Here is a 12980-nt window from a genome sequence, read left to right on the forward strand (position 1 = left end):
TGGGCTTTCCTCAGTGCTTGGGGGTAGGTGAAAGGAAGGTGGAGGGAGAGAGAGAGTGCTGTGGTGTTTTTCTTATAAAGACATTAATTCTATCCTATTAGGGCAAGGCCACACTCTTATTACCTTATTACCTTGTTACCCTCATTTAACTTTAATTACTTCCTTATATAGCCATACTGGTTGAGGACTCAATATATGAATTTGGGTGGGTGGGGGAATACAAATATTCAATTTGTAACAGGTAGTTTCTTTTCTTTTTCTTTTTCTTTTTTTAAAGAATAATTTGGATAGGTGTGGATTTCAAAGACCTATGATAGTGCAATGGTGAATCTGCCCAACTGCTGACAGTTTATATAAACTACTGATTCAGTTATTAAGAGATGAACTACTTCATTAATTGGTGAAATGGAACATTTTTGGTCACAACTGATTGCTCTGAGAATTTATAGTGTACAGTATGGGGAAGGGCTTTCTCGGTAGGAAAATTGCCTGGGAGCTCTAAGAGAGCCTCTCAGTTCTGCATCATTCTCACCATAGATGTTTCCTTGACTGGTCAATCTTGATCAGAAGCTTAGTTATGAAATGGTGATAGTGGCAATTCCATAACAGTGGATGCATGGAAAGTATTGATAAATTCTTGCTGACCATTTATTTGTCACACAGGCCAATAATCTTGAGCTTTCTAGGTTACAGTGACCTAGTTCCCTTACTAACTAAAACAGATTGCCAAATGCCTCTCATTTTGTAATTTCTCACTCTATAAAACACAGAATTTTGAAACATTATTTGTAAGAATATATAATGTGTTTTTATTTTATTTTTTCATATTTTATTCATTTAATATAAATGGAACACATATGCAAAAGGACCGAACCTCTTTTCTTTCATACCAGGGCCTTTAGAAGGTTACAATTTAATTATACTACCAAGGTTTCAGTACGCATATCACAATGTATTTTGCAACCTATTTTAGGGGTATAGTTTCAGCAGCTGCCACTGTTAGTGATTTAAATTATGCATCCATGGAAATCACATGAATGCCTTTATTACAGTGTATTTTTAAAAGAAAAAATACTAGACTAATGAAATAGTAATAAAGAAAAATAATGGAAGATATAAAATTGCATATATAATCACCAAGTTTTTAGTTGATATTGCTACTAAAATAGACTTCCTCTCTAACCAATTTGTCTCCTACATGCATAAAATACTTATACATGTATGGTTTGTTTTTCTTTTGTTTTTTTTCCAGTCTCTCACTAAAATAGGATTAAAATGTAACATGAATGTCTTTGGCGATGTCAAAAAAAAAGTAACGTTTGTATCTAAGTAACTCTGTTGTCTTTCCATATGAGCTCCTTAATTATTTATTTTAAAAATTATTTTTTTTGAAACATAATTGACATGTAGCATTGTGTTAAGTTTTTAGGTGTACAACATAATTTGATATACATAATATACACTATATATATTATGAAAATTATTATGACTATAAGTGTAGTTAACATCCATTACCACATGTAGTTATACATTATTTTTCTTGTGATGAGAACTTTTAAGATCTACTCTGACAACTTTCAATTATACAAACAGTATTATTAGCTATAATCACCATGCTGTACATTATATCCCTAGGATTTATTTATCTTGTAACTGGAAGCTTATACCTTTTGACCATCTTCACCCATTTTGCTCACCCCTCTACCCGCTGCCTCTGGCAACCAGGTAGTTTCTGATTATGGAAGATTTTATATGCCAAGCTAAAAAGTTTATTATCCTGTGGGTAAAAGGAACATGTAGACGAATCAATTGGTGACATTTTGTCATCACTGTTGAAAAACAGCCTTAAAGATATATATATCCTACTGATAAGATCTCTTCCTGGAAGATGAATTTAAAATTATCCCTTGACCATAAAAAGAGGGATAGTGCTAGCAGAGTCCAGAGTTTCTGAGTCCAGAGTTTCTGTGTGTGTGCCAGTCCTAGGGATAATCAGTGTGGTGTGATTTTGGAAACTTGTCTAAGGACTGTCTTTTATATATTTTAGATATCATTAAAAAAAAAAACTGTTAATTCACTCTCATTAGAACTGAATTCTATAAAATTTTAAAGGGAGAAAAAACACTAGTTTGACTCAATGCAGCTTTTGGGCATTCATTAAAAATCATGTGATTGTGTGTAGTGAGAGAAAGGTCAAAAGAAGTATATGAGTATGAGATCTTATTCTATAGCAGGAGAAAGTAGTTTACAGAGAGCACATGTCTAAGTTTTTCTTGGACGAAATCTTGTACCTTATACATATAATGACAATTTTTACTACCTGATACCTATTACTGTACACCTTTGTTCTTCTCTCCAAATAAATTCTGTCCTCGGCAGTAAAATACCTTACAATAACACCATGTATTTTCTAGATTTCTTCCACATTTACTATGCCTTTTAATTTTTAGAGTCTGTCTTTGACAGAACAAGTCTATCCACATATTACAAATGAATAAAAAACAAGATTAGGTAAGTTAAATGTCTTCATGGGGTCACGCAGTAAATAAACATCTATGCTGAATATAAATTATATGTTTGTTGATTCTTAATTCAGAGTCCATTCCACCACAGTCACTGAAAAAATTAAAAAGTTTTCCATTGGCATGTTTTCTTGAACTAGTTAAACAGTCCTCCACTGCTTACATCAGTGACTTTTAAACTTTATCTCTTAGGACCCTGAAGATCTTGGAGGTATGTTAGGAAACACAGGGTGTAGGGTTGGAATCTGAGAGGAAGGAGATTTGGGAAGGGACACCTTTTCGAACAGAGCTGCTCCACCTTTATCTGTTTTATATTATTCAGGATGACCTCCAATTTTAGTTATAGGAGTAAAAGTAATCCGTAATCAAACCTCATGAGCAATCAAATCAAATATTCAAAACACACAGGCCTTTAAAGATGCTATTTATTAAGAGGTCAGTAGACAAGAAAGAATTAATGGCATCAACTACTAGTTTCTACTCCCTCACTTGTAATTTTTCATCTTTGATCACGATGGAGGTAATGGATAAATATCTCCTCTTATAATATGGCTTGACTACTACTGACCAACTTTAATAGCTTGTTCAAGGGAAAGCCAAATAGAAGTAACCAAATTTGTTTTGAGTGTTATTCAAAATAAGTAGACTATACATTGCAGTAGTGCCACCAAAGACCAATCTAACTCATCTTACAGTATTTTCTCTTTACTCCTGTTGTGATAAGCAAGGTTTTGCTCTTTACTGGTTCATCTTACCCAGAGCTGCTATATCAGCAGTGAAGGCACACTTCTAATCCACTTATTCAATTCTAATGGTAGCACATTGGAAATGATGTACATTTTTTTTTTATCTTGCTCGTTAAAGCAAGGTTTTCTAACACTAAAATATATCCTGACAGATAATGGGTTTTATCTATGTCCTTTATTATCACAAAATATGTTTTTTCCCCTCATATATCACATATCAAATCGACTGTCTCATATTGCCATCTAAACGTTATTAGTATCATGGTATATAAAGCTACAGAAAGACTAGAGAGGATTTAGGAATTTTGCTTTAAAAAATTACATTTTATCTGCAAAAAAATGAAACTAGACCACTTTCTTATACCATATATAAGAATAAACTCAAAATGGATTAAAGTCTTAAATGTAAAACCCCAAATCATAAAACCCCTAGAAGAAAATATAGGCAGTAAACTCTTTAACATTGCTCTTAGCAATATTTTTTTGGATATGTCTCCTCGGGCAAGGGAAATAAAAGAAAAAATAAACAAGTGGGACTACATCAAACTAAAAAATTTTTGCACAGCAAAGGAAACCATCAACAAAATGAAAAGACAACCTGCATAATGGGAGAAGATATTCACCAATGACACATCTAATAAGGGCTTAATATCCAGAATACAAAAAGAACTCATATACCTTCACATCAAAAAAAGCAAATGATTCAATTGAAAAATGGGCAGAGGACCTGAATAGACATTTCTCCAAAGAGGACGTATAGATGGCCAGCAGACATATGAAAAGATGTTTAACATCAATAATCACCAAAGAAATACAAATTAAAACCATAAGGAGATATCACCTCACACCTGCCAAAATGGCTGTTATCAATAAATCAACAAAAACAAGTGTTGGTAAAGATATGAGGAAAAGGGAACCTTCATGCACTGTTGGTGGGATTGCAAATGGGTGCAGCCACTATGGAAAACAGTATGGAAATTCCTCAAAAAATTAAAAATAGAATTACCATACGACCCAGCAGTCCTACTTCTGAGTATTTATCCAAAGAAATCCAAAACACTAATCCAAAAAGATATATGCATCCCTATGTTCATTTCAGCATTATTTATAATAGCCAAGATATGGAAGCAACCTAAATGTCCATCAATAGACAATTGAATAAAGAAGGGGTGGTACATATATGCAACAGAATATTAGCCATAAAAAGAATGAAATCTTACTATTTGTGACATGGTTGGACCTAGAGAGTATTATGCTAAGTGAAATAAGCCAGACAGAGAAAGACAAATGCCATATGCTTTCACTAATATGTATAATCTGAAAAACAAAATAAACAAAAATATAGTCTTGATAAAGAGAACAAACTGATGGCTGCCAGATGGGAGGGGTCAGGGGGAGGTGAATGAAAAAAATAGAGGGATTTATTAAGTACAAATTGGCAGTTACAAAATAGTCATGGGAATGTGAAATATAGCATAAGGAATATAGCTAATAATATTATAATGACTGTGTATGGTACTAGGTGGGTACTAGAGTAATTAGGGGATCACTTTGTAAGTTATATAAATGTCTAATTACTATGCTGTACACCTGAAACTAATAAAATGTTAAATGTCAATTATAATTTAAAAAAATTTTAATCACATCTTTTAGGAATTTTTATTGTAACAAAGTAATCTACAAAACAAATTCTGTTTTCATATTAACTTAATTGTAAACCTGTGTAAATGTTTCCATGGGTAGTGTGGTATAGTAGAAAGATAATTGACTTTGGTGTCCTTACAGGCAGCCCTACATCCAGTCCTACCTAACTTGTTACATGGCTTTAGGGACATTGCTTACCTTGCCTGAGCTTCCTGAGGTTGTTGAAAAGATTAAATGAGATACAACAAGGCAAGAACCTGGCATAGTACTTGGTACATAGTATGTAGTGCTCAATATTTGTCTTTTTTTTCTTTCCCTAAATTAGATTGTTCTTATTTTCTAGAGAGAAATGAGTTCAAGTGAGGGTCTTTACCAATACTAGGACAGCAATGCCTGCTTTGCTTAATCAGCAGCCTCTTTTGGAACTATGCTACCGTTGCATGTCTGCAGGATGTTTTCTGCAACAGATTACAGTGAAATCCTGTCTGTCTTTATAGAAAAGAACCACAATGTTTTTAATGAGTAGGTACCTAAAAGACAAAGCATGTGATATTTTTCAGGTGGGACAGTCTTCAATAAATTGAGGTAGGAATAGTAGAGTCCTTCAATCCTAGTTCTATCCATGCCACAGGGTTGGGAGGATCGAAGGGTATAGTTAGAAGATATTCTCCTGTTCTGGTAGAGAAAGGGGGAATTTTTCCACATCCTGTACTGGAAATTGAACCACAGCCAATATTTCTGTAATAAAACCTCACATATTTCCATTCTGTATAAATAGAAGTCTTCCAGTGTTGCTTGGGGCTTTGAAACATAAAATTGGATTTTCTCATCTCCCTTGGAATATTCCTGGGAATGCTCTGAACCTTCAGTATGATCTTTTGAAATATAAATCAGGTCATATTTCTCTTTTGACTAAAATCCTTCAATACCTTCTCATCACAATTAAAATTAAACCCAAATCGTTACCATAACCCACAAGATATATAGTCTGGCCCCTGGTCTTTTCCCAGACTACTCCACCTAAAGTAGCTACAGCCCAGCTCTCCAGTTATTCCCTTTTATGTTATCTTGTTCTGTTGTCTTCACGGCACTTTTCACTTTTAAAATTTTTTTTTTTACACATTTGTTTGCATATTAATTGTCAATGTCCTCCCTCTAGAATGTAAGCTTCTTATATCCTCAAAGTGTAGAATAGAGCCTATTGTTCAATAAATATTGAATATGAATGAATGAACTAATGAATGAATGAATGATTCCCTATGTTACTTTGACCCACACACATAGGAATCTGAAATTTTTGGAAGTACACAGAAAGCACAGAGATTTTAGTAGACTAAGTACATGTTCACTCTCCGATCTTTGAGCTCTGTTCTTGCAGACATTTTTTTTTTCTGTATATATGTAATTTTTTCATCTCCTACAAGCTTTTTTCTTATTATGTTTAAATGGGAATAGTGCTTTAAATCTTTTTATTTAAACTGTAGGCTATTACTTTGTTTTTCTACGTTAGTTGATCTTGTTTTTATAAACACATAGTAAAAATACAAATGACTTACAACACAATAATGAGAATGCAGTTTAGTAAAACGTCTGTCAAGACAACAGGAAGACATTTTTTGCTGTTTTTATTATAGCTATCATATGTACTGACTAGTCTCAAGTGTCTCGATTTTGCAATTTATTTTAATAAACTTTTTGGTTTTATTTAGTCATTGCTATCTTTTGCTTAAATATGTCAAGTCTTGAAAGAAACTGTTCATTCAACATAAATGACCAATTCTCATTAACATTGATAAGAATGGCTCTTGATATTTGAGGGGAAGTGTATGGAATAGTATGCATTCTAGTAATTATGCTAGTATTTTGGATTAACCAACTACAAATAATGTGGCATAATTATTCTTGTCATATCCATAGCATATAAATGAGAATATTTAGAGACTGACTTTTTTTCTAAGTATTAAAATAAAGACTTGGAGTTTTGAATCAGCAGAAACCAGTATTTGGTCATAGTAGGGGCCAATTAATATTTATAAAATTAATTATAAAGTTATTTATATATTTTTAACTGAGTTTTCCTCTGAAGGTTTTGGAAGATGCTGTAAGTGCCCTAATAAACCATTCATTTAAACATTTATCAAACATTTATTGAGAGTATATTATTTAAGGCCATAGAATCAAAGCAAATACCTTTTTGAGGCCTACGTTGTGGGACTCCATTTCTTTTCTTCTTGCCTTCCTCCTTTTGTTCCCTTAGCATGTATTTAGATGCTATCCTTAACAAACTTTTCGGATCTAATCAGCATTGTCCCTACCTGATTTCACTGCATAGCTCCACTATTATGTGTGGAAAGGAAAATCTTCTCATCCTGAGAATATTGAATCAATGCTGACATTCTGCTGCTATTAGAGATGCAAGGATGAGATACAAACCTTGCCCTCACAGAACTCAATCTAGAAGGAGAAAGAAGTATGCCAACAAAGATATTACAAGTCAGTTTGATAATGGAAGTATATGTAATAGTATACTCCTTAAGAACCCAAGCTTTGGAGTTAGTCTGCCTGGATTTAAATTCCAGTGCATCACTAGCCATTTGACTTTGGGCAAGTTACTTAATTTTAGTTTTTTCATCTATAAAATGAGACTAATAGTATCTACTGTTGAGTTGTTATGATAATTAAATGAGCTGATGGCATTCAAAATGCTTATTAACTCAGGGACTGGCTCATAATAAGTGCTAAATAGGTGTTAGTTATGACTGTTTAACATACAGTGATTTTTTGTTTCTTTTGGCCTTAAGGGCATTAAGGAAACAACCAAAGATAAAGAGTCATGGGTCTCTTATGTCTGAAAGATGCGATGGAGAGGGAGAGTATTTTAAGCCAGTATGTGCTAAGGCATGGATGTATAAGGCATTGGAAGTAGTTCAGGTATAGGAAATGAGTAGTTCACTTATTTTGAAAGAGCTGCTAAGAAGGAGAACCAGAGGTCAGATGAGAAAAAAACATTGTACACCAAGCTAAGGAATTTGGGCTTTTTTTCTAAGGACTGTGGAGAATTGTTGAAGGGTTTTCAAAGTGGAAGACTGTATCAGATTTACATTTTAGTGAAGTCACTCTAATAGCAATGTGGGAAACAGAAGGCAAGGAGATTATTTCAGGCAGGAAACTGGCATGAGAGGATACTGTCAGTACTGAAAGAAAATGAGAGGCCAAACCAGGGTAGTAAGAAGGGAGAGGCTGAATTCAAGTAAGTTTTGAAGATGTAAAAGATGGGATATAATGAGGAAGAAGATCTAGATGAACCTTAGGCTCTGATTTAAGCATGTAGATGATAATCTAGATGCTGTTAGAATTTTGAGGTGGGAAGTAGGTTATGAATGCAGAGTTTGAGATCCCACAGTCATCGGGACATAAAGATTATTACTCTAGACAACTTCTTAAGTCATACATTTATTTTTTACCTGTATAATGAGAAAAGTGATCAAGCTAGAGCCACTGGATAGGAATTACTAATTAAAAATCTGTACAGTATAACAAGAATCTTTCTAGTGAGTAGAGTTGCCCATCTGAGGCTTTAAGCAAGACTGGAGGGCATTTGTCAAACATGCTGAGGAGAGGATTTCTTAATGAGCCAGAGGTTGAATTGTGACCTCTAAGATACTTTCTAACTCCTAAAGCCTATAATGGAAGATGCTTAACAAGTAATCAGTGATTTGATAATACAATAATAACATTTTGTAACTTATATAAAAACCCATAGCTGCAGTTATACTTCATATTAAATTAATGGTATACCGGCATGGATGTTATTGGAAGAATGTATTTTTCAGATAAAAGTGAGATTAAACTTTTATCTTGGCTAAAAGTTTATGGGAAAATAATATCATTGATAACAGTTAAATTATAATTATTTCTGAATTTGAGTTTATTTTTCTTTTATTTCTCAGTATAAATCATGTAGAAATGAATGTTATGATGCATTTTATATATGGAGGAACTTTGGAGTTTCCAGACAAAGCTAATGTTGGGTATGTATTACTTTTAATAATTTTAAATATAAAAGTGTTAATATTTTTTGGCTTCTGTTTTATTGAGCTATGTTTCAAAGTGTCACTTTGAAACATATCTTGTGCGTGTTTGAGAATATCTAAAAATAATAAGTTACTGTATTTAGAAAAAAAGCAACTTAAAGTCATAAGATTAAGAAATGTCTTTATTAGACTTATGTTAGAAAAACCTTATATTGTTGTGGAAATTAAATGGCAGGTTTTTATAAAATAAAATTGATTGAACCTTTATCAGATTTTGAACAATTATTTTACCACTTTATTTTTTAACTTTATGATATCTCTTTTAAAAAGAAAAACATTAAAATTAATTTAAGAACATGGACATCTTAAAGACCACCGAGGATGTGATTAAGTGCTCTATAGTGAAATGCCATTTAAGCTGCTAAAATCCTACTGGAGAATGAAATCTACCTTGCTCTTCTAATTTTCTAGATGTCTTCTCCTTTTATTGCTATTCTAACATGAGACAAATGAAAGCTCCTCTTCTAATTTTAAATATTCATTGGTTTCTTTAATTGCAAACTTAATAAATATGATTTTGGAGAGAAAGCATCTTGAGTCACAAGGATTAAGTACTAAAGCTTCCCCCCTGGAAACCTATATGCGTTTTATCGTGCACTCAAGGCTTGTTGGTTTCCGAAGTCCCTAGAGTATGTATGGATGTTCAGAAATACTTGACAAATGAAAGAAGCAGTGGAAACCTGAGTCATTGGATGCTGTCTCCAACCTTAGGGTCATTTGTAAGCATTTTCATTATGATAAGTGTCAGTTTCCCAACCCCCACCCTCAAATTTTTATTACACAAATTTATCACAAAAGTTCTGTAACTTTAACAGCTTTCAGAGCAGTTTCTGGACTTTGATATATGTGTCTGAGAATCTGAGGAGAATCTGATTGAAACATCTCCAAAATTACTTCTTTTTATTCTCCTCTATTCAGATCATGTGACAATGCTTTCAACTTTTGGCCTGTATCCTTTTTATAATCCACAAAGAGTAGCTATCATGTAGGGCAGAAAGTTAGAATTAAAATAATTCAGATTTTTTTTTCTAAACATACTATACATTGTAAGGAAACCATTGTGTATTATGCCTTGGTTTTTAAATTGGAGAATTAACATTATATCTGTTTTTATTTTAGTCAGATACTCAATATGGCCGATATGTATGGACTAGAAGGATTAAAAGAAGTAGCAATCTATATTTTAAGAAGAGATTATTGTAATTTCTTTCAGAAGGTAATTATTGACTCTCAGAAATCTTTTATCCAGTGCTTAAAGTCACCTATTATTACCTACTAGATTTTTAACCCTGATAGTGAATAGTGCTTTAAATTTTAAAAATATTAAGTCAATTTAACTAATGGGAACTTTAGTTGAGAAATAACTCCTATTGTATGTTTGCAAAAAACAGACATTAATTAAGATCATTTTAAGTAAAATAAAATTGAGGTAGGGGTTTTGAAAGGATATAGGAGTATCCTTTAATTCAAAGGTAGAGTGTATAACCGGGGCTCAGGGTTTGGAACTAAGAGAAAGGAAATCAGGAACCAAAGTTACCTTCTTCATTTATCAAAGTGCGTTTATCACTGTACTTCATCAGTACTTTTCCCTGAAAATATTGGAATATAATTCTCTTCTACCTGCTCAGGTGGAGAATAAATACTGGCTTTTAAATTTTAGTTTATGTAAACATAAATTTATTGTCTCAAGAAAGATCCCATACTGTGCATTTGTACAGATGCCATTTTGCACATTGTTTTTAGATTCTTCATTGTTTTCATTTACTCTGTGACTAGGTTACTTTTTATTTTCTCATTCAGGCTTTTCTGCATTTTCTAAATTTTCTACAATGATCACATATTACTTTTATAATCAACAAAAAACAAATCTAAGAATTGTTCACATCAATATTCCCCTCAAGGCAATAATATGCATTTTATGAATTGTACTTAGGTAATTTTAATAACATTTAAATTTAGATTTTTGTATTGGATAGGACTTTTCCTACCTCTCTATAAGTTATAGCTAAGGAGGCATTCCATGTACTAAAACAGAACCATGTGCAGCAGCAGCACTACCACCTCCTCAGGGTTTACTGAGAAACAATTAAACTTCTCAGTTACTTTTAATCAACCATTTATTCCAGCCTCTGCATGTAAGGGAACTAGAAGAAAGAGTGTAGTCTGTGGTGTCCTCAGCTTTGTAGAAAGTGAAGAATTCTGGTGAAAGATATTCCTTTTCTTTCATCTGCTTCTCCCATTTCCTCAACCAAGTGGAAGTTAGGAGGGAAAGCCTAGCATATTCCAAATAAAGATTAAAAATAGAGGGTATCTGCAGTGACATAATAATATATTCTCATCCTCCAGAGGGACAGCTACCATATCTATAAAACCAGCCCACTCTGGAGCTTCCATTAACGAAAAAAAAAGAAAGTGGTAAGAGATTTCTTAGGAGAGCCTAGACTATGCTTCAGAAACCAGTGAGAGTATACTTGAATGTAGGGATTTCTAAAGGGAGAAGGAGGCTTACTGGAGAAGCCAGTACTAGCCTGGTGTTTAGGGACAGTAGTTTTTGTCATAAATAGAAAAAAAGTATGGGGAGTTCACTCCATACCTGTTACACATGGTACTCAGGGAAGGAGGAAGACCTTAGTGGTCCCATGAAGATTAGAGGAGACTAATACAGAGCCAAATGACACTGTGTCCCACCTAGGGAGTCATTGTGCATCATGAACCACTAGAAGAATTTTTACCCACTGAGAGGCTAGGGTGAAATCCAGTCTGCCCCTAAAAGCCACCACATCAACAAAGGCTGCTAATATACGAATTAGAGCAAAGTCAAGGACATCTCTCTACTGCCACGTTGGTTAGTTATATAAGGTGACCATAGCCATTCATAGCCCTCTTCCATAGGATCGAGACCCAGAAAATAGAGGAGCAGGAGACCAGACCATGCTGTAGTCCCTATTCCATATCTCCCAACTATAAATGTAGTCAGTGATGCGGCAGGGAAAGATTTAAGTCAGATATGAGCTAGATGTTTAAACTACTATACTGAATTTCAGTACCAAAAGTAATTTGCCTGTAATAGCATTAAAGAATGGAAAAGGGGGAATTTGACACAGCATAGTTGACAGCACTAGTTGGGAAAAAGAAGCTATGTTATCTAACATTTAAAAATTAATCTCTTATGGATAGTCTTTGGACCATTGCTTCTATTTTTTAGTATGCTCATGACAATACATGGGTTATATGCAGCTTATTTTATTTTACTTTTAATAATCCACTTAGTTTTAAAACATTAAAGGGACATTTGTTGCCATTAAAACAACAGAAAATGGAATTTGAAAAAATTATTAATATGATATTTTATTGAAAACTTTTCCACTTTATTTTATTTGTTTTAATGTAGTCTGTATTGCTGTGGTAACATATTTGTTTTTATTGACCTGATCTTTAAATTTCTGTTTTATTTGACCTGATCTTTAAATTATTTGCTTTACATATTTTGATAATATATATTCGTGTAAACATATTTTTAAATATTTAATTTTAACTTCTAGATCTTGGTTATGCAGTTTCTCGGCAGTGACTTAGATATAATAAACCTTTAGTAACACACTCTATAGTAACACAAATTTGAGTATGATATGGTGGTTAACTGGCCATGGAACTCCTGGCAAGCTAGCTTCAGTTATTTCATTAACTTCATAATCTTGCCTTTTACATGATTTTTAGACTTTATTTATAGGATTATAGTGGACTTTACATATCTTTTTTTGCCACTGATTTAAAAATATTTTTTAGGTAATGATTTAAATATATGTTTCCCTCAAATTCTACAGGCAGATTTTGAAAATAACTGTCAGTCATCCTATTACAAAAACACTTGGGAATCAGCATTTCCATATAAGTAAAAATTTTAGAGAGCTGAACTTAACCCTTTAAGTTAGGGGGTCAGTAAACTTTTTCAGTAAAAGGCCACATAGTAAATA

General features: G+C 33.1%; 1 protein-coding gene across 10 annotated transcripts in view; it reads left to right on the forward strand.

Moving 5' to 3' along the window:
* Positions 1-12980, forward strand: part of BTBD8 (BTB domain containing 8) — a 91435-nt gene that overhangs the window by 45721 nt on the left and 32734 nt on the right. For all 10 annotated transcript variants that reach the window (XM_039838821.1, XM_039838822.1, XM_039838823.1 and 7 more), the window contains 2 exons: positions 8863-8943; positions 10126-10222. In XM_039838821.1, coding sequence (XP_039694755.1) covers positions 8863-8943; positions 10126-10222 — 178 coding nt within the window. The remainder of the gene's footprint in view (positions 1-8862; positions 8944-10125; positions 10223-12980) is intronic.

The sequence above is a fragment of the Pteropus medius genome, unplaced genomic scaffold (genome assembly GCF_902729225.1).
Source record: "Pteropus medius unplaced genomic scaffold, Ma_sr-lr_union100, whole genome shotgun sequence".
Classification (NCBI taxonomy): domain Eukaryota; kingdom Metazoa; phylum Chordata; class Mammalia; order Chiroptera; family Pteropodidae; genus Pteropus; species Pteropus medius.